This window comes from Bombina bombina, chromosome 3, assembly GCF_027579735.1.
Source record: "Bombina bombina isolate aBomBom1 chromosome 3, aBomBom1.pri, whole genome shotgun sequence".
Lineage (NCBI taxonomy): Eukaryota > Metazoa > Chordata > Amphibia > Anura > Bombinatoridae > Bombina > Bombina bombina.
In genome coordinates this window covers 1,033,888,402-1,033,909,903 of record NC_069501.1, presented here as the reverse complement: position 1 = coordinate 1,033,909,903, position 21,502 = coordinate 1,033,888,402, and the positions used below count along the sequence as shown (strand labels likewise).

General features: G+C 40.3%; 1 protein-coding gene across 1 annotated transcript in view; it reads left to right on the top strand.

The window, feature by feature from the left end:
* Nucleotides 1-21,502, top strand: part of ATF1 (activating transcription factor 1) — a 75,083-nt gene that overhangs the window by 47,009 nt on the left and 6,572 nt on the right. Inside the window, exons 5-7 of the mRNA XM_053708236.1 lie at nt 925-1,055; nt 10,096-10,278; nt 10,370-10,529. Of these exons, the coding sequence (XP_053564211.1) occupies nt 925-1,055; nt 10,096-10,278; nt 10,370-10,529 (474 nt within the window). The remainder of the gene's footprint in view (nt 1-924; nt 1,056-10,095; nt 10,279-10,369; nt 10,530-21,502) is intronic.

The window sequence follows — 21,502 nt, the reverse complement described above, 5'->3', positions numbered from 1 at the left end:
AAAATAAGTGAAATAAGGGGGCAGAGGCTTATAATACACTTTTTACCCCTGTAATTACCTTGTATCTAACTGTTGGTTATGCAAAACTATGGAATGGGTAATTAAGGGATTATCTATCTTTTAAAACTACAAAAATTCTGGTATTGACGGTCTCTTTGTAGTATACTTTTTTTTTCCTTTAACTTCATCTGTCAACTGGGTTTGCTTATGTCTTGGTAGGTTAGTAGTGCAAGATCACCAAAGGAACATTTGAACCCTTCTTTGTTCCATGTAAAATAGGGCATTACAAAATGTGTGTGTTCCGAAGTTGAAATAAATCCTATTTTCCTTGTCAGGCTTTTGGATGTTTGTCGTTGTCACTATGAGAAAGTAATACCCAGGTATCAGTTTTACACAAACTTGCATTTCCTACTGGTTGCAATTTTGCTTTAAACATCTTTTACTGTAACTGTTTTGTCCAAACAAAAATATTTTATTTTTCATTGCTGATTGTTTATATGCATGATAGGAAATGTTTGCCTACAATCACTCTTTTATATCACGCTGTTTGTGTAAATGATCTGCAAATATCTATAGTTCTGACAAATGTACACGTAGTAGAATTGAGGCGAAAGAGAAACATCAGTGAAGGGGCCATATTGTTGAAACAAAGCCTGAGCATAGACAATTCTGGGTTACCTAATCTATTTACAGCCATGCCAATGTACCTGCATTATGTATTGAGACGTTCTGTGCTTTCCTGCGTCCTGCATTTCATGCATTTGGTCTGTTTTTTTTTTAGACATAGTTGTGTGTAATAAGATGCTGACTGAAAACCGTTATTGCTGCTGACCGCTGCATTGAGGTAGAAGTTAGTAGATTGAAATACTTGTAGAAATGCAACCTACTAATGTATCTAAATTGTGCATTTTATATACAATATAGGAAAATTCTGAAAGATCTGTCTTCGGAAGACACTGGTGAAAGAAAGCATAGTGACGATAATGCTGGGGTTTCTACTGTTACATCTATTCCTTCTTCTACAACTATATATCAGACGAGTACCGGACAATATGGTAGGGGTTTCAAAGAATTTTAATCTTGTTGCAAAAAATTAACCAAAGTCAAAAGTAAAGTTTCATGATTCAGATAAAAAATGTCTTTTTAAACAACTTTCCATTATACTTCCATAATAAATATAAATATATATATATATGTGTGTGTGTGTGTATGTGTGTGTGTGTGTGTGTATATATATATATATATATATATATATATATATATATATATATTTACACGTGTGTGTGTATGTATGTATATGTGTATATATATGTATATATATATATATATGTGTGTGTGTGTGTGTGTATATATATATATATATATATATATATATATATATATATATATATATATATATATATATATATATATGTGTATGTATGTGTGTGTGTGTGTGTGTGTGTATATATATATATATATATATATATATATTTACACGTGTATGTGTGTGTGTATATATATATATATATATATATTTACACGTGTATGTGTGTGTGTGTATATATATATATATATATATATATATATATATATATAACAGTAGCAGGGATGTGCACTCTCACTTAATAGCAGCTGCCAGGGTGCTAGTAAAGATCCATATAGAAAGAAAAAGCAGACTTGCACTCACTGGTCTTTTTTGTGAAATAATTTACTGCAAAAAATGTGACGTTTCGAGGACAAAATCCCCTTCCTCAGACAATGTGTTTGACAAACAAGAGTGACTTTATACAATGTATAACTGAAACCCCTCCCCTCAATTAGACAAAAAACCGCCAAATTGTAACCATGGTGACCACTGAGTCACATTTATACACAACAAATATTTACCAAATAGGTTAAGTGTTATCATATCACCATATATACATGTACATAAATGAGCCATCCTGGCTCAACCAAAACTGTGACAGCCCGGGTGCACTTTATAATAACTGTGATGCAATGAAAACAAGCATAGAAAACAGACAGATCACTCAGTGAGTTTACTGAGAGATAACGTTCATTCATACCTACATTCTTAAAATACTCAATAGGGACTAACATTTATTCTCAAGAGCTGCCAGATCGCCAATGTATAACTCACCCGAGAAGAGACAACACCCTCAGACTCAGGAGCCGTTCACGGTCGCACCGGCAAACAACGCCGGATAGAGAACCCGGAACTCAGTCTCACGTAGGACTCTCACGTGTGGGGGGCAAACAGCCAATCACCGGGATTGTTTACCGTTGCCACGGCGACCAGAAGCCACAAGGCGCACGTAAACAATACAGCCCTAAGGCAAAAACTGATACGGCGAAGACAAATAAGGCAAAAACAATAGAGTAATAATTACACACAACCCCTTAAGCTGTAGCAGAGAGGAGCACATACAGGGGATCCAACGATCAGAGATACACAATCAGATGTTAATCTGTATCACCACGGTCAAAAACTCGTTATGACCTCAAAATAATTGAAAAATCCATCAGCCAAACACATTCTCCAGTTAAAAGTAAAAAAATAGAAAAAGAGTATAGAGTACACAGTAGGAAATATAAACCGTTGTGATTACACCATTAACCGTAATGTGCCATAGTGTGCCATAGACCCCATGCAATACTATAGTAGCCCTAGATTACAAAGAGAAGAAAATGAACATAGATCAAAGCCCACATCACCACTACAAGTGTAAAATGAAAAATGAAATAAAATAAAATAAACTAAAATGTACTAAACTAAATAAATAAAAAATATAAAAATAAAAATAAAAAATAAAAATTAAAATTACAATATAAAAAATAAAAATAAAATAAATTAAATATAAAAAATAACAAATAACAAATAAAATATAAAATAAAATAAAATAAAATAAAATGAAATGAAAGGAAGATAAAAAGGGGAAATTACAAAAAATATGATAAAAAAGGGGGGGTGGAAAACAAAAAAAGAAAAAAAGAAAAAACAGAAGGGGAAAAACAAAAAAGAGAGAGTGAACACAAGAGTAAAATGAAGAACATAAATGAGTGTTGCTGGATGGTACGTGGACTCTCCCAAACAAATCTTAGTTAGTGGCACAGTCTATGGAAAAACTTTTCAGACTGTAAAGAATTATTCAAAAAATTATAAAAAACAGTGCCAATCAAACATAACGTTCAGTCCCTGTGGATGGAGAGTGTTTAATCGAAAGATCCACTTTGCCTCAATTTGTAGAAGGAGTGTGTCCCTGTCCCCCCCTCGCCTCAATGGGGGGACATGGTCTATTAGTGTAAATCTTAGATCCTGAAGGGCATGGCCTTTTTCCACGAAGTGTCTAGCCACTGGCTGGTCACTCGAACCCTTTTTGAGGGCCGCCCTGATTGACGACCTATGGTTGGCAAAACGTGTTCTGGCATCGTCTGTGGTTTTACCCACATAGAAACGCCCACAGCTGCAGTTCAGTAGATAAACCACATGCGTAGTGGTACACGTCAATACATGTCTGATTTTGTATCTCTGGTTACGGTGTGGATGGCCAAAGGTGGCCCCTGGGATCATAGAATGGCATGTCGTGCATCCCAAGCACCTATAACACCCTGGTTTCTTTTTCTGTGACAGCCATGTTTCATGGGTATAGCAGTGAATCGGATCAGTTAGCATCAGGAGATCTTTGAGGTTCTTATTGCGTTTGTACCCCACCCTAGGGTTATGCCAATTTTTGAATGGAAGTGATGGGTCACCCTGCACAATATGCCAATGTTCTCTTAATGACTTTCCCAAAGATCTAGTCAAGGGACTATATATAGTTGTGAACGTCATTCTCTTCTCATCATTATTCCTAGATGTAGTTAGGGTTTTATCATCATTTTCAGCTTGTATTCTACTCTGATAGACCAGACGAGGATTGTATCCTCTCTGTGTGAAACGTTGTTGCATTTCTTCAAGTTGCTGGTCTCTTCTAGCCTTATCGCTATTATTCCTAATCGTCCGGAGGAGTTGGGCTTTCGGAATTGCTTTAAGGAGTGCTGCTGGATGATTACTGGTAGCGTGCAGAATTGAGTTTCTGTCGGTCGATTTCCTGAATAGTGAAGTCCCCAGTAAGCCATTGTCTGTTTTGAAGATATTCAGGTCTAGGAATTCAATATTTGACATATCGTGCTTCAACTTGAATTTAACTGGATTATCAAGAGAGTTCAGCTGTGAAAACCATGTTTCAAGGTCAGAGGCTGTGCCACTCCAGACAATAAACAGGTCGTCAATGTACCTTTTATAAAATAGTACTTCGGACTTATGATAGATTCCCATCACTATTGTTTCGTAATGCTCCATGTAGATGTTCGCTAGTGAGGGGGCCACATTCGACCCCATGGCCGTGCCAGAAATTTGTTGGTGGAACTTTCCCTCAAACCTAAAATAGTTAAGCCGCAGACTCAGATCTAGCAGTCTAATTAGGAAGTCCCTCGGAGGGCCCACATACGGATATCTATCCAAAGCATCAGACACTAATTGCTTCCCTGCCTCATGCGGGATGATAGTGTAGAGACTATTGACGTCAGCCGTTACCAGGATGTATGGCTCTTGGAACGTAATAGTTCTTATCTCTTCGATGAGTTGTGTGGAATCCCTAAGGTAGGACCTCATATTCTTCACTAATGGTTGTAGAAAGAAGTCCACAAAAATGGCTAGCCTTGAAGTGATGGAATTGCGGGCCGAGACGATAGGCCTACCAGGAGGCCTTTCCAAGTCTTTAAGCACTAAGTATGGATCCTACTAAGCAATTTCAAATACTCATTGACCAGGTTGTGCAAGAAGGATTTCATGAAGGATGGATAGATGAGGACATAGCGGGGTTCTTGAGGATCAAGCATCCAGTGTGCCCAATTTTATACACACTCCCCAAGATCCATAAAGACTTGGAAAGGCCTCCTGGTAGGCCTATCGTCTCGGCCCGCAATTCCATCACTTCAAGGCTAGCCATTTTTGTGGACTTCTTTCTACAACCATTAGTGAAGAATATGAGGTCCTACCTTAGGGATTCCACACAACTCATCGAAGAGATAAGAACTATTACGTTCCAAGAGCCATACATCCTGGTAACGGCTGACGTCAATAGTCTCTACACTATCATCCCGCATGAGGCAGGGAAGCAATTAGTGTCTGATGCTTTGGATAGATATCCGTATGTGGGCCCTCCGAGGGACTTCCTAATTAGACTGCTAGATCTGAGTCTGCGGCTTAACTATTTTAGGTTTGAGGGAAAGTTCCACCAACAAATTTCTGGCACGGCCATGGGGTCGAATGTGGCCCCCTCACTAGCGAACATCTACATGGAGCATTACGAAACAATAGTGATGGGAATCTATCATAAGTCCGAAGTACTATTTTATAAAAGGTACATTGACGACCTGTTTATTGTCTGGAGTGGCACAGCCTCTGACCTTGAAACATGGTTTTCACAGCTGAACTCTCTTGATAATCCAGTTAAATTCAAGTTGAAGCACGATATGTCAAATATTGAATTCCTAGACCTGAATATCTTCAAAACAGACAATGGCTTACTGGGGACTTCACTATTCAGGAAATCGACCGACAGAAACTCAATTCTGCACGCTACCAGTAATCATCCAGCAGCACTCCTTAAAGCAATTCCGAAAGCCCAACTCCTCCGGACGATTAGGAATAATAGCGATAAGGCTAGAAGAGACCAGCAACTTGAAGAAATGCAACAACGTTTCACACAGAGAGGATACAATCCTCGTCTGGTCTATCAGAGTAGAATACAAGCTGAAAATGATGATAAAACCCTAACTACATCTAGGAATAATGATGAGAAGAGAATGACGTTCACAACTATATATAGTCCCTTGACTAGATCTTTGGGAAAGTCATTAAGAGAACATTGGCATATTGTGCAGGGTGACCCATCACTTCCATTCAACAATTGGCATAACCCTAGGGTGGGGTACAAACGCAATAAGAACCTCAAAGATCTCCTGATGCTAACTGATCCGATTCACTGCTATACCCATGAAACATGGCTGTCACAGAAAAAGAAACCAGGGTGTTATAGGTGCTTGGGATGCACGACATGCCATTCTATGATCCCAGGGGCCACCTTTGGCCATCCACACCGTAACCAGAGATACAAAATCAGACATGTATTGACGTGTACCACTACGCATGTGGTTTATCTACTGAACTGCAGCTGTGGGCGTTTCTATGTGGGTAAAACCACAGACGATGCCAGAACACGTTTTGCCAACCATAGGTCGTCAATCAGGGCGGCCCTCAAAAAGGGTTCGAGTGACCAGCCAGTGGCTAGACACTTCGTGGAAAAAGGCCATGCCCTTCAGGATCTAAGATTTACACTAATAGACCATGTCCCCCCATTGAGGCGAGGGGGGGACAGGGACACACTCCTTCTACAAATTGAGGCAAAGTGGATCTTTCGATTAAACACTCTCCATCCACAGGGACTGAACGTTATGTTTGATTGGCACTGTTTTTTATAATTTTTTGAATAATTCTTTACAGTCTGAAAAGTTTTTCCATAGACTGTGCCACTAACTAAGATTTGTTTGGGAGAGTCCACGTACCATCCAGCAACACTCATTTATGTTCTTCATTTTACTCTTGTGTTCACTCTTTCTCTTTTTTGTTTTTCCCCTTCTGTTTTTTCTTTTTTTCTTTTTTTCTTTTTTTGTTTTCCACCCCCCCTTTTTTATCATATTTTTTGTAATTTCCCCTTTTTATCTTCCTTTCATTTCATTTTATTTTATTTTATTTTATATTTTATTTGTTATTTTTTATTTTTATTTTTTATATTGTAATTTTTAATTTTTATTTTTTATTTTTATTTTTATATTTTTTATTTATTTAGTTTAGTACATTTTAGTTTATTTTATTTTATTTCATTTTTCATTTTACACTTGTAGTGGTGATGTGGGCTTTGATCTATGTTAATTTTCTTCTCTTTGTAATCTAGGGCTACTATAGTATTGCATGGGGTCTATGGCACACTATGGCACATTACGGTTAATGGTGTAATCACAACGGTTTATATTTCCTACTGTGTACTCTATACCCTTTTTCTATTTTTTTACTTTTAACTGGAGAATGTGTTTGGCTGATGGATTTTTCAATTATTTTGAGGTCATAACGAGTTTTTGACCGTGGTGATACAGATTAACATCTGATTGTGTATCTCTGATCGTTGGATCCCCTGTATGTGCTCCTCTCTGCTACAGCTTAAGGGGTTGTGTGTAATTATTACTCTATTGTTTTTGCCTTATTTGTCTTCGCCGTATCAGTTTTTGCCTTAGGGCTGTATTGTTTACGTGCGCCTTGTGGCTTCTGGTCGCCGTGGCAACGGTAAACAATCCCGGTGATTGGCTGTTTGCCCCCCACACGTGAGAGTCCTACGTGAGACTGAGTTCCGGGTTCTCTATCCGGCGTTGTTTGCCGGTGCGACCGTGAACGGCTCCTGAGTCTGAGGGTGTTGTCTCTTCTCGGGTGAGTTATACATTGGCGATCTGGCAGCTCTTGAGAATAAATGTTAGTCCCTATTGAGTATTTTAAGAATGTAGGTATGAATGAACGTTATCTCTCAGTAAACTCACTGAGTGATCTGTCTGTTTTCTATGCTTGTTTTCATTGCATCACAGTTATTATAAAGTGCACCCGGGCTGTCACAGTTTTGGTTGAGCCAGGATGGCTCATTTATGTACATGTATATATGGTGATATGATAACACTTAACCTATTTGGTAAATATTTGTTGTGTATAAATGTGACTCAGTGGTCACCATGGTTACAATTTGGCGGTTTTTTGTCTAATTGAGGGGAGGGGTTTCAGTTATACATTGTATAAAGTCACTCTTGTTTGTCAAACACATTGTCTGAGGAAGGGGATTTTGTCCTCGAAACGTCACATTTTTTGCAGTAAATTATTTCACAAAAAAGACCAGTGAGTGCAAGTCTGCTTTTTCTTTATATATATATATATATATATATATATATATATATATATATATATATATATATATATATATATATATATATATATATATATATATATATATATATATATATATATATATATATATATATATATATATATATATATATATATATATATATATATATATATATATATATACGTGTGTGTTATTATTTATTTATGAAGCGCCAACATATTCCGCAGCGCTGTCCATGGATACAATTCATTTAAATAACACAATACAAGACTTATAAGAGACAGGACAAAATTTACAAACACATACTGGAGGGATTGAGGGCCCTATTCCCGTGGGAACTTACAATCTAGAAGATATATGATATAAAAAGTCTACACACCCCTGTTAAAATGTCGGGTTTCTGCGATGTAAAAAAATGAGACAAAGATAAATCATTTCAGAACTTTTTCCACCTTTTAATGTGACCTATAAACTGTACAACTCAATTGAAAAACAAACTGAAATCTTTTAGGTAGAGGGAAGAAAAAATATAAAAAATAAAATATGGTTGCATAAACTAATACTTAGTTGAAGCACCTTTTGATTTTATTACAGCACTCAGTCTTTTTGGGTATGAGTCAGCATGGCACATTTTGACTTGGCAAGACTTGCCCACTCTTCTTTGCAAAAACACTCCAAATCTGTCAGATTGCGAGGGCATCTCTTGTGCACAGCCCTCTTTAGATCACCCCACAGATTTTCAATCGTATTCTGGCTGGGCCATTCCAAAACTGTAATCTTCTTGTGAAGCCATTCCTTTGTTGATTTGGATGTATGCTTTGGGTCGTTGTCATGCTGAAAGATGAAGTTCCTCTTCATGTTCAGCTTTATAGCAGAAGCCTGAAGGTTTTGTGCCAATATTGACTGGTATTTGGAACTGTTCATAATTCCCTCTAGCTTAACTAAGGCCCCAGTTCCAGCTGAAGAAAAACAACCCAAAAGCATGATGCTGCCACCACCATGCTTCACTGTGGGTATTGTGTTCTTTTGGTGATGTGTAGTGTTGTTTTTGCGCAAAACATATCTCTTGGAATTATGGCCAAAAAGTTCAACTTTGGTTTCATCAGACCAGAATACCTTTTCACACATGCTTTTGGGAGACTTCAGATGTGTGTTTGCATAATGTAGCCTGGCTTGGAAGTTTTTCTTCGTAAGAAAAGGCTTTCGTCTTGCCACTCTACCCCATAGCCCAGACATATGAAGAATACGTGAGATTGTTGTCACATGTACCACACAGCCAGTACTTGCCAGATATTCCTGCAGCTCCTTTAATGTTGCTGTAGGCCTCTTGGTAGCCTCCCAGACCAGTTTTCTTCTCTTCTTTTCATCAATTTTGGAAGGACGTCCAGTTCTTGGTAATGTCACTGTTGTGCCATATTTTCTCCACTTGATGATGACTGTCTTCACTGTGTTCCATGGTATATCTAATGCCTTGGAAATTCTTTAGTACCCTTCTCCTGACTGATAACTTAACAATGAGATCCCTCTGATGGTATGGAAGCTCTCTGTGGACCATGGCTTTTGCTGTGGGATACGACTAAGAAAATTTCAGGAAAGACCAACTAGAGCAGCTGAACTTTATTTGGGGTTAATCAGAGGCACTTTAAATGATGGCAGGTGTGTACTGACTCCTATTTAACATGATTTTGAATGTGATTGCTTAATTCTAAACACAGCTACATCCCCAGTTGCAACCACATTATTTATTTTAGTTCTTTTTGTTTTCTTCCCTCCACCTAAAAGATTTCAGTTTGTTTTTCAATTGTGTTGTACAGTTTATAGGTCACATTAAAGGTGGAAAAAGTTCTGAAATGATTTCTTTGTCTCATTTTTTTACATCACAGAAACCTGACATTTTACTGGGATGTGTGTATTTATTTTGGAATTTTTAGTTGTCAGATTTTGTTCACCAATTGCCCCATCAGAACATATGGGACTCTTTGAACTACGTTGTATTGGTTAAAAAGAAAATATCTTCTGCATTGAACTATTTGGATTGCCTAGCACTGATCTAGAAAAAAAACTTGAAATATTTTATTGAACTAACAAAAAAACCCTGCATAAATGAATTTTCTATTTCTTTTAGTCACTATTGCTCCAAACGGAACTTTACAGTTTGCTGGCTCAGGATCTGATGCAGTTCAGGGTTTGCAGACATTAACTATGTCAAATGCTGGAAGTGCCCAGGGAGGTACAACTATACTACAGTATGCCCAGACTTCAGATGGACAGCAGATCCTAGTACCTAGCAATCAGGTGGTTGTACAAAGTAAGTCTCATAGGATGAACAATGTTAAGTAATGCCACTTTACTGTTTTCTGAATTCTAATGTACAATAACCAATTGCATATTTGTTTCAGCTGCTTCTGGAGATATGCAGGCGTACCAGATACGAACTACCTCAACCACCACCTCCCTTCCACAAACTGTGGTAATGACTTCCCCAGTTACACTGTCTTGTCCTTCAACCAAAACGGATGATCCCCAGCTAAAACGTGAAATAAGGCTAATGAAAAATAGGTACGTTAAGTAGAAGTAATATTCAATATATATTCGTTTTCAATTGCAGCTTAAAAAAAGTTATTTTCTAAAATTGCTTGGGCTGCTGAAAAAACATAAAATATGTGTAAATGTGATCAACAACTAAGACAGCTCTGTCAAAGTTGTCTTAGCACTGAGAGGGTTAATGTACTTGTGGAGTTGAGCAAAATAAAAATATATGCTTTGTGTATATAAAAACAAACATCAGATGTTGAGTGCTTTATCTGAAGTTGCATCATTTTTTGGCTGCCAATGTCGTCTGGTAATGTGGTGAAACAGTGCACCTGTCTTGGACAGAAAGAGAGACAAAGGCTTATACAGGATCTTCTATACCTCCATCAGTACAAGTCTCATCTTACAATAGCTATTGAAACAGCGAAGTACCAGAACATGTGTTATATCTATCTATCCTTTTAAGTCTTTAATTGAAAAATATGAGCAACAGGTTTAAACTGTGCACTACAGTTAATTAATAAAATGAGATTGAAAATACATATAATGCATAGCTACATATTCATACAGCGCAGGGAAATCCAACTTATATTTTGTTTTCCCGTTCATGCTCTTTTGAAAAATAAACACACTCTGTGCCAATAAAAGTTTCCTTTATTATAGGTATTTTTATTAGGAACACGTTTAGAGTTCACGTTAGTTGGGGGGGGGGTGAGGAAATCTGCCAAAAAATTTCCCTCCAGTGTTTCTGTACGTTTTGGGAAACCTAGCCATTATATAAAAAGTAATTGGGCAGAGCATCTCAGAGTCTGTTAACCTGAATAGTATTAAAGCCAAAGTGTCATCACTGAAGCTATTCCATTCAACAGCTTACATAGCCAGTGATCTGTCTAATTCACTCAGATTCCATGGCACAGTAAAAACCTGGGTACTACTTAAGCAAAATATTATTGTGGTAGCATCTTCAGGACTTGAATATGTACATTCAGTGGGACTACCGCGTAGCTTGTAGATAGTTTGCTGAAAGTCACGTTGAAGGACAATCGATAATGAAACAGAATTTTGAATTATATTATAGGTATTGAATGTAGATTGTTTCCTGGTAAAGGGCTGTGAGATAACAAACCTGTTATAAACCAGTTTTCTCCAACATAGGTGTGTCCGGTCCACAGCGTCATCCTTACTTGTGGGATATTCTCTTCCCCAACAGGAAATGGCAAAGAGCCCAGCAAAGCTGGTCACATGATCCCTCCTAGGCTCCGCCTTCCCCAGTCATTCTCTTTGCCGTTGTACAGGCAACATCTCCACGGAGATGGCTTAGAGTTTTTTGGTGTTTAAATGTAGTTTTTATTCTTCAATCAAGAGTTTGTTATTTTAAAATAGTGCTGGTATGTACTATTTACTCTGAAACAGAAAAGAGATGAAGATTTCTGTTTGTAAGAGGAAAATGATTTTAGCAACCGTTACTAAAATTGATGGCTGTTTCCACACAGGACTGTTGAGAGGAATTAACTTCAGTTGGGGGAAACAGTGAGCAGACTTTTGCTGCTTGAGGTATGACACATTTCTAACAAGACTTGGTAATGCTGGAAGCTGTCATTTTCCCTATGGGATCCGGTAAGCCATTTTTATTAAATGAGAATAAAGGGCTTCACAAGGGCTTTAAAGACTGGTAGACATTTTTCTGGGCTAAAACGATTGATATATAAGCATTTTTAATACTTCATAGTTTTGAGGAGTTATTTTATTCTTGGGAATTATGTAAAATAACCGGCAGGCACTGTATTGGACACCTTTTTCACTGGGGGCCTTCTCTAATCATAGGCAGAGCCTCATTTTCGCGCCTCTATTGCGCAGTTGTTTTTGGGAAGCAAGACATGCAGATGCATGTGTGAGGAGCTCAGATACATAGAAAAAGCTTACCGAAGGCGTCATTTGGTATCGTATTCCCCTTTGGGCTTGGTTGGGTCTCAGCAAAGCAGATACCGGGGACTGTATAGGGGTTAAATATAAAAACGGCTCCGGTTCCGTTATTTTAAGAGTTAAAGCTTTCAAATTTGGTGTGCAATTTTAAGGCTTTAAGACACTGTGGTGAAATTTTGGTGAATTTTGAACAATTCCTTCATACTTTTTCACATTTTCAGTAATAAAGTGTGTTCAGTTTAAAATTTAAAGTGACAGTAACGGTTTTATTTTAAAACGTTTTTTGTACTTTATCAAGTTTATGCCTGTTTAACATGTCTGAACTTTCAGATAGACTATGTTCTGTATGTGGGGAAGCCAAGGTTCCTTCTCATTTAAATAGATGTGATTTATGTGACACAAAATTTAGAGAAAATGATGCCCAAGATGATTCCTCAAGTGAGGGGAGTAAGCATGGTACTGCATCATCCCCTCCTTCGTCTACGCCAGTCTTGCCCACACAGGAGGCCCCTAGTACATCTAGTGCGCCAATACTCCTTACTATGCAACAATTAACGGCTGTAATGGATAATTCTATCAAAAACATTTTAGCCAAAATGCCCACTTATCAGCGAAAGCGCGACTGCTCTGTTTTAGAAAATACTGAAGAGCATGAGGACGCTGATGATATTGGTTCTGAAGTGCCCCTACACCAGTCTGAGGGGGCCAGGGAGGTTTTGTCTGAGGGAGAAATTTCAGATTCAGGGAAAATTTCTCAACAAGTTGAACCTGATGTGATTACATTCAAATTTAAATTGGAACATCTCCGCGCTCTGCTTAAGGAGGTGTTATCTACTCTGGATGATTGTGAGAATTTGGTCATCCCAGAGAAATTATGTAAGATGGACAAGTTCCTAGAGGTCCCGGGGCCCCCCGAAGCTTTTCCTATACCCAAGCGGGTGGCGGACATTGTAAACAAAGAATGGGAAAGGCCCGGCATACCTTTTGTCCCTCCCCCTATATTTAAGAAATTGTTTCCTATGGTCGACCCCAGAAAGGACTTATGGCAGACAGTCCCCAAGGTCGAGGGGGCGGTTTCTACTCTAAACAAACGCACTACTATCCCTATAGAAGATAGTTGTGCTTTCAAAGATCCTATGGATAAAAAATTAGAGGGTTTGCTTAAAAAGATGTTTGTTCAGCAAGGTTACCTTCTACAACCAATTTCATGCATGGTTCCTGTCACTACAGCAGTGTGTTTCTGGTTCGATGAACTAGAAAAGTCGCTCAATAAAGATTCTTCTTATGAGGAGATTATGGACAGAATTCATGCTCTCAAATTGCCTAACTCTTTTACTTTAGACGCCACTTTGCAATTGGCTAGATTAGCGGCGAAAAATTCAGGGTTTGCTATTGTGGCGCGCAGAGCGCTTTGGCTAAAATCTTGGTCAGCGGATGCGTCTTCCAAGAACAAATTGCTTAACATACCTTTCAAGGGGAAAACGCTGTTTGGCCCTGACTTGAAAGAGATTATTTCTGATATCACTGGGGGTAAGGGCCACGCCCTTCCTCAGGATAGGTCTTTCAAGGCTAAAAATAAACCAAATTTTCGTCCCTTTCGCAGAAACGGACCAGCCCCAAGTGCTACATCCTCTAAGCAAGAGGGTAATACTTGCCAAGCCAAGCCAGCCTGGAGGCCAATGCAAGGCTGGAACAAAGGTAAGCAGGCCAAGAAACCTGCCACTGCTACCAAGACAGCATGAGATGTTGGCCCCCGATCCGGGACCGGATCTGGTGGGGGGCAGACTTTCTCTCTTCGCTCAGGCTTGGGCAAGAGATGTTCTGGATCCTTGGGCGCTAGAAATAGTCTCCCAAGGTTATCTTCTGGAATTCAAGGGGCTTCCCCCAAGGGGGAGGTTCCACAGGTCTCAATTGTCTTCAGACCACATAAAAAGACAGGCATTCTTACATTGTGTAGAAGACCTGTTAAACATGGGAGTGATTCATCCTGTTCCATTAGGAGAACAAGGGATGGGATTCTACTCCAATCTGTTCATAGTTCCCAAAAAAGAGGGAACATTCAGACCAATCTTAGATCTCAAGATCCTAAACAAGTTTCTCAAGGTTCCATCGTTCAAAATGGAAACCATTCGGACAATTCTTCCTTCCATCCAGGAAGGTCAATTCATGACCACGGTGGATTTAAAGGATGCGTATCTACATATTCCTATCCACAAGGAACATCATCGGTTCCTAAGGTTCGCCTTTCTGGACAAGCATTACCAGTTTGTGGCACTTCCATTCGGATTAGCCACTGCTCCAAGAATTTTCACAAAGGTACTAGGGTCCCTTCTAGCGGTGCTACGACCAAGGGGCATTGCAGTAGTACCTTACTTGGACGACATACTGATTCAAGCGTCGTCCCTACCACAAGCAAAGGCTCATACAGACATTGTCCTGGCCTTTCTCAGATCTCACGGGTGGAAAGTGAACGTAGAAAAAAGTTCTCTATCTCCGTCAACAAGAGTTCCCTTCTTGGGAACAATAATAGACTCCTTAGAAATGAGGATTTTTCTGACAGAGGCCAGAAAATCAAAACTTCTAAGCTCTTGTCAAGTACTTCATTCTGTTCCTCTTCCTTCCATAGCGCAGTGCATGGAAGTAATAGGTTTGATGGTCGCGGCAATGGACATAGTTCCTTTTGCGCGAATTCATCTGAGACCTTTACAACTGTGTATGCTCAGTCAGTGGAATGGGGATTATACAGACTTGTCTCCGACGATACAAGTAGATCAGAGGACCAGAGATTCACTCCGTTGGTGGCTGACCCTGGACAACCTGTCACAGGGGATGAGCTTCCGCAGACCAGAGTGGGTCATTGTCACGACCGACGCCAGTCTGGTGGGCTGGGGCGCGGTCTGGGAACTCCTGAAAGCTCAGGGTCTTTGGTCTCGGGAAGAATCTCTTCTCCCGATAAATATTCTGGAACTGAGAGCGATATTCAATGCTCTCAAGGCTTGGCCTCAGCTAGCAAAGGCCAAATTCATACGGTTTCAATCAGACAACATGACGACTGTTGCGTATATCAACCATCAAGGGGGAACAAGGAGTTCCCTGGCGATGGAAGAAGTGACCAAAATCATTCAATGGGCGGAGACTCACTCCTGCCACTTGTCTGCAATCCACATCCCAGGAGTGGAAAATTGGGAAGCGGATTTTCTGAGTCGTCAGACATTTCATCCGGGGGAGTGGGAACTCCATCCGGAAATCTTTGCCCAAATTACTCAATTGTGGGGTATTCCAGACATGGATCTGATGGCCTCTCGTCAGAACTTCAAGGTTCCTTGCTACGGGTCCAGATCCAGGGATCCCAAGGCGACTCTAGTAGATGCACTAGTAGCACCTTGGACCTTCAACCTAGCTTATGTATTCCCACCGTTTCCTCTCATCCCCAGGCTGGTAGCCAGGATCAATCAGGAGAGGGCATCAGTGATCTTGATAGCTCCTGCGTGGCCACGCAGGACTTGGTATGCAGACCTGGTGAATATGTCATCGGCTCCACCATGGAAGCTACCTTTGAGACAGGACCTTCTTGTTCAAGGTCCGTTCGAACATCCGAATCTGGCCTCACTCCAACTGACTGCTTGGAGATTGAACGCTTGATTTTATCAAAGCGAGGGTTCTCAGATTCTGTCATTGATACTCTTGTTCAGGCCAGAAAGCCTGTAACTAGAAAAATCTACCATAAAATATGGAAAAAATATATCTGTTGGTGTGAATCTAAAGGATTCCCATGGAACAAGATAAAAATTCCTAAGATTCTATCCTTTCTTCAAGAAGGTTTGGAGAAAGGATTATCTGCAAGTTCTTTGAAGGGACAGATTTCTGCTTTATCTGTTTTACTTCACAAAAAGCTGGCGGCTGTGCCAGATGTTCAAGCTTTTGTTCAGGCTCTGGTTAGAATCAAGCCTGTTTACAAACCTTTGACTCCTCCTTGGAGTCTCAATTTAGTTCTTTCAGTTCTTCAGGGGGTTCCGTTTGAACCCTTACATTCCGTAGATATTAAGTTATTATCTTGGAAAGTTTTGTTTTTGGTTGCAATTTCTTCTGCTAGAAGAGTTTCAGAGTTATCTGCTCTGCAGTGTTCTCCTCCTTATCTGGTGTTCCATGCAGATAAGGTGGTTTTGCGTACTAAACCTGGTTTTCTTCCGAAAGTTGTTTCTAACAAAAACATTAACCAGGAGATAGTCGTGCCTTCTTTGTGTCCGAATCCAGTTTCAAAGAAGGAACGTTTGTTGCACAATTTGGATGTAGTTCGCGCTCTAAAATTCTATTTAGATGCTACAAAGGATTTCAGACAAACATCTTCCTTGTTTGTTGTTTATTCTGGTAAAAGGAGAGGTCAAAAAGCAACTTCTACCTCTCTCTCTTTTTGACTTAAAAGCATCATCAGATTGGCTTACGAGACTGCCGGACGGCAGCCTCCTGAAAGAATCACAGCTCATTCCACTAGGGCCGTGGCTTCCACATGGGCCTTCAAGAACGAGGCTTCTGTTGATCAGATATGTAAGGCAGCGACTTGGTCTTCACTGCACACTTTTACTAAATTTTACAAATTTGATACTTTTGCTTCTTCTGAGGCTATTTTTGGAAGAAAGGTTTTGCAAGCCGTGGTGCCTTCCATCTAGGTGACCTGATTTGCTCCCTCCCATCATCCGTGTCCTAAAGCTTTGGTATTGGTTCCCACAAGTAAGGATGACGCCATGGACCGGACACACCTATGTTGGAGAAAACAGAATTTATGTTTACCTGATAAATTACTTTCTCCAACGGTGTGTCCGGTCCACGGCCCGCCCTGGTTTTTTAATCAGGTCTGATAATTTATTTTCTTTAACTACAGTCACCACGGTATCATATGATTTCTCCTATGCAAATATTCCTCCTTTACGTCGGTCGAATGACTGGGGAAGGCGGAGCCTAGGAGGGATCATGTGACCAGCTTTGCTGGGCTCTTTGCCATTTCCTGTTGGGGAAGAGAATATCCCACAAGTAAGGATGACGCCGTGGACCGGACACACCGTTGGAGAAAATAATTTATCAGGTAAACATAAATTCTGTTTTTATAACAAAATTGGAAACAAAATGTATAATTCTGAGATTAATTAAATTTCTCCTATAGTGTCTTGTCTAAGTAAATATGTGTTCATGTATCTTTTGTAGTTCACTTAAAGGAGCAGTGCTTAAGCATAAATAAATAAACTTAAATAGACGTTACTCACAATGTGTGAGCATGGCCCAAAAGAATGCTTCTTTGTACTAGTTATTATACTTATAAATCCAGATGTAGTATAAAGAAAAATATTATTTAAAAAAACTTTTATTGGTTTATATTAATAAGACGGCAAGTGTTAAATGGTATTTTGCTGGTGACCACATTAAATTAAAAACACTCCTCCTGTGTGGTGATATACATAAATAGATTGTAAGAAAAAAAAAAGGCTGCTGCTTTAAGAATGCCTATACTTCTTGTTTCACCTCGATACAGGCTAAAACGTGCATCAGTCTGGCCCTTTAGAGTATTAGACAAACTGGTACTGGAAGATGTTCCTTTTAGTGTCTGACAAAATAATGGAAAATGTTTCATTCTTCACCAAGTCTTGTATACCATGTGCATTATTAAGCCAACATCTTGATCAACTTACTCCACTCTCTTGTAGCTTAATATTGCACTATTGAAGGTTTGACATACAAAAGAAGGTGACTTTCAGTAAACAGAATATCCAAATATAAGCCATAAAACCAGATAGCAGGTAATGGTAAATTTGTTTGAAAGGGGTAAGACTAGTCTCTCCATTGCCAGCTTATACAAAGTTTCCCCCAAACATTAGCTAAAATAAAGAAAACACAAGTTTATCTACCAAAGCAAATAGTAACAAGCATACTGTTCTGAGATACAGGTGGCTTTCTGGTCTCAAGAACTGCAAGGCAGTCCACATGCATCTCCTTAATTATGTGTTTCTCCAACATTGGTTTGTCCAGTCCACGGCGTCATCCATTACTTGTGGGAAATGTTCTCCCCCACAGGGAAAGGCAAGGAGAGCACACAGCAAGAGCTGTCCATATAGCTCCCCCTCTGGCTCCGCCCCCCAGTCATTCTCCTTGCCGCTCTGAACAAGTAGCATCTACCACGGGGATGGCGAGGAGTTTGTGGTGTTAGTTGTAGTTTTTTTATTCTTCTATCAAGAGTTTATTTTAAAATAGTGCTGGCTTGTACTATTTACTCTATAACAGAAAAGTGATGAAATGATTTTAGCACAAGTAACTAAAATCCATTACTGTTACCACGCAGGACTGTTGAAACCAGAGAACTTCAGTTGGGGGTAACAGTTTGCAGACTCATCTGCTTCAGGTATGACTAGTCTCCTTCTAACAACACAGGCTAATGCTAGATTACAGTCATTTTTCCCCTCAGGGGAAACGGTAAGCCATTTTTCTTTCACCTCAGCAAAAAAGATAACAGGCTTCCCCTTTTTGTTTTTTATGCTGGTAGACACTGTTAGGGGCTAAATCGATTGGTTTTTGGGCTGTCTGAGGGTGAAATTTCAGACTCAGGAAAAATTTCTCAACAGGCAGAACCTGATCTAGTGGCATTTAAGTTTAAGCTAGAACATCTCCGTGCTTTGCTTAAGGAGGTATTAGCTACTCTGGATGACTGTGATTCCATGGTAGTACCAGAGAAGTTGTGCAAATTGGACAAATTTTTAGAGGTCCCAGTGCACGACGACGCTTTTCCAATACCTAAGAGGGTAGCGAACATAGTGGAAAACGGAGTGGGAGAAGCCAGTTGTACCCTTTGCCCCACCTCCTCCTATATTTAAGAAAATGTTTCCCATAGTAGACCCTAGAAGGGACGCATGGCAAACGGTCCCGAAGGTTGAGGGAGCTGTTTCAACACTAGCGAAGCGCACAACTATTCCTATAGAGGACAGCTGCGCTTTCTAAGATCCTATGGATAAAAAATTGGAAGGATTGCTTAAAATTTTTTGTTCAGCAAGGGTTCATCCTTCAACCAGCTACGTGTGTTATTACTGTCACTTCAGCGGCGTCCTTTTGGTTCGAAGAACTAGAAAGGTCGCTCCAGAAAGAGACTTCCTATGAAGAAGTCATGGACAGAATTCACGCATTAAAGTTAGATAATTCCTTTATATTGGATGCCGCCTTTCAAATAACGAAATTGGCGGCGAAAAACTCAGGTTCTGCTATAGTAGCGCGGAGGGCGCTTTGGCTAAAATCCTGGTCGGCAGACGTGTCGTCCAAGACTAAGTTACTGAATATTCCTTTCAAGGGTAAGACCCTTTTTGGGCCGTAATTGAAGGAAATTATTTCAGACATCACTGGGGGTAAGGGCCATGCCCTCCCACAGGATAGGCCTTTTAAGGCTAAGACCAAGTCTAATTTTCGTTCTTTCGCAATTTCAGGAACGGACCGGCTAATAACTCCACTGCCGCTAGACAGGAAGGTAACGCGGCCCAGCCCAAACCCACTTGGAAGCCCATGCAAGGCTGGAACAAGGGTAAACAAACCAAGAAACCTGCTGCTGCTACCAAGACAGCATGAAGGGGTAGCCCCCGATCCGGGACCGGATCTGGTAGGGGGCAGACTATCTCTCTTCGCTCAGGCTTGGGCAAGAGATGTTCTGGATCCCTGGGCACTAGAGATAGTTTCCAAGGGATACCTGCTAGAGTTCAAGGGACTTCCTCCAAGGGGAAGGTTCCACCTGTCTCGCTTATCTTCAGACCAGATAAAGAAACAGGCATTCTTACATTGTGTAAGAGACCTATCAAAGATGGGAGTGATAAACCCAGTCCCGTCCGGGGAACAAGGTCTAGGGTTTTACTCAAACCTGTTTGTGGTTCCCAAAAAAGAGGGAACTTTCAGGCCAATTCTGGATTTAAAGATATTAAACAAGTTCCTCAGAGTTCCATCCTTCAAAATGGAAACCATTCGGACAATCTTACCAACAATCCAGCAGGGTCAATTTTTGACTACCGTGGATCTGAAGGATGCGTATCTGCATATCCCAATCCACAAATCTCATCATCAGTTCCTGAGGTTCGCCTTTCTGGACAAACATTACCAGTTTGTGGCTCTTCCATTCGGTTTAGCCACCGCTCCCAGAATTTTCACAAAGGTGCTAGGGTCCCTTCTAGCGGTCCTAAGACCGAGGGGCATCGCTATAGCACCTTATCTAGACGACATCCTATCCAAGCGTCGTCTCTTTCCAAAGCGAGGGCTCATACAGACATTGTGTTGGCTTTTCTCAGATCTCATGGGTGGAAAGTGAACATAGAAAAAAGTTCACTGTCACCGTCCACAAGGGTTCCTTTTCTGGGAACAATAATAGATTCTGTGGAAATGAAGATCTTTCTCACAGACGTCAGAAAGACAAAGCTTCTAAAAGCTTGTCGAGTTCTTCACTCTATTCCTCAACCCTCCATAGCTCAATGCATGGAAGTAATGGGACTAATGGTCGCAGCAATGGATGTGGTTCCTTTTGCTCGAATTCATCTAAGACCATTACAGCTGTGCATGCTCAATCAGTGGAATGGGGACTATACAGACTTGTCTCCCCAAATTCAAGTAGACCAGGTAACCAGGGACTCACTTCTCTGGTGGTTGACCCAGGATCACCTGTCTCAGGGAATGAGTTTCCGCAGACCGGAGTGGGTCATCGTCACGACCTACGCCAGCCTCTTGGGGTGGGGCGCGGTCTGGGACTCTCTGAAAGCTCAGGGGCTATGGTCGCGGCAAGAGTCGCTTCTCCCGATAAACATTTTGGAACTAAGAGCTATATTCAATGCGCTCCTGGCTTGGCCTCAGCTAGCGGAAGCCAGGTTCATAAGATTTCAGTCGGACAACATAACGACTGTTGCGTACATCAATCATCAGGGAGGAACAAAGAGTTCCCTAGCAATGAAGGAAGTAACCAAGATAATCCAATGGGCAGAGAATCACTCCTGCCATCTATCTGCTATTCACATCCCAGGAGTAGACAACTGGGAGGCGGACTATTTGAGTCGTCAGACTTTCCATCCGGG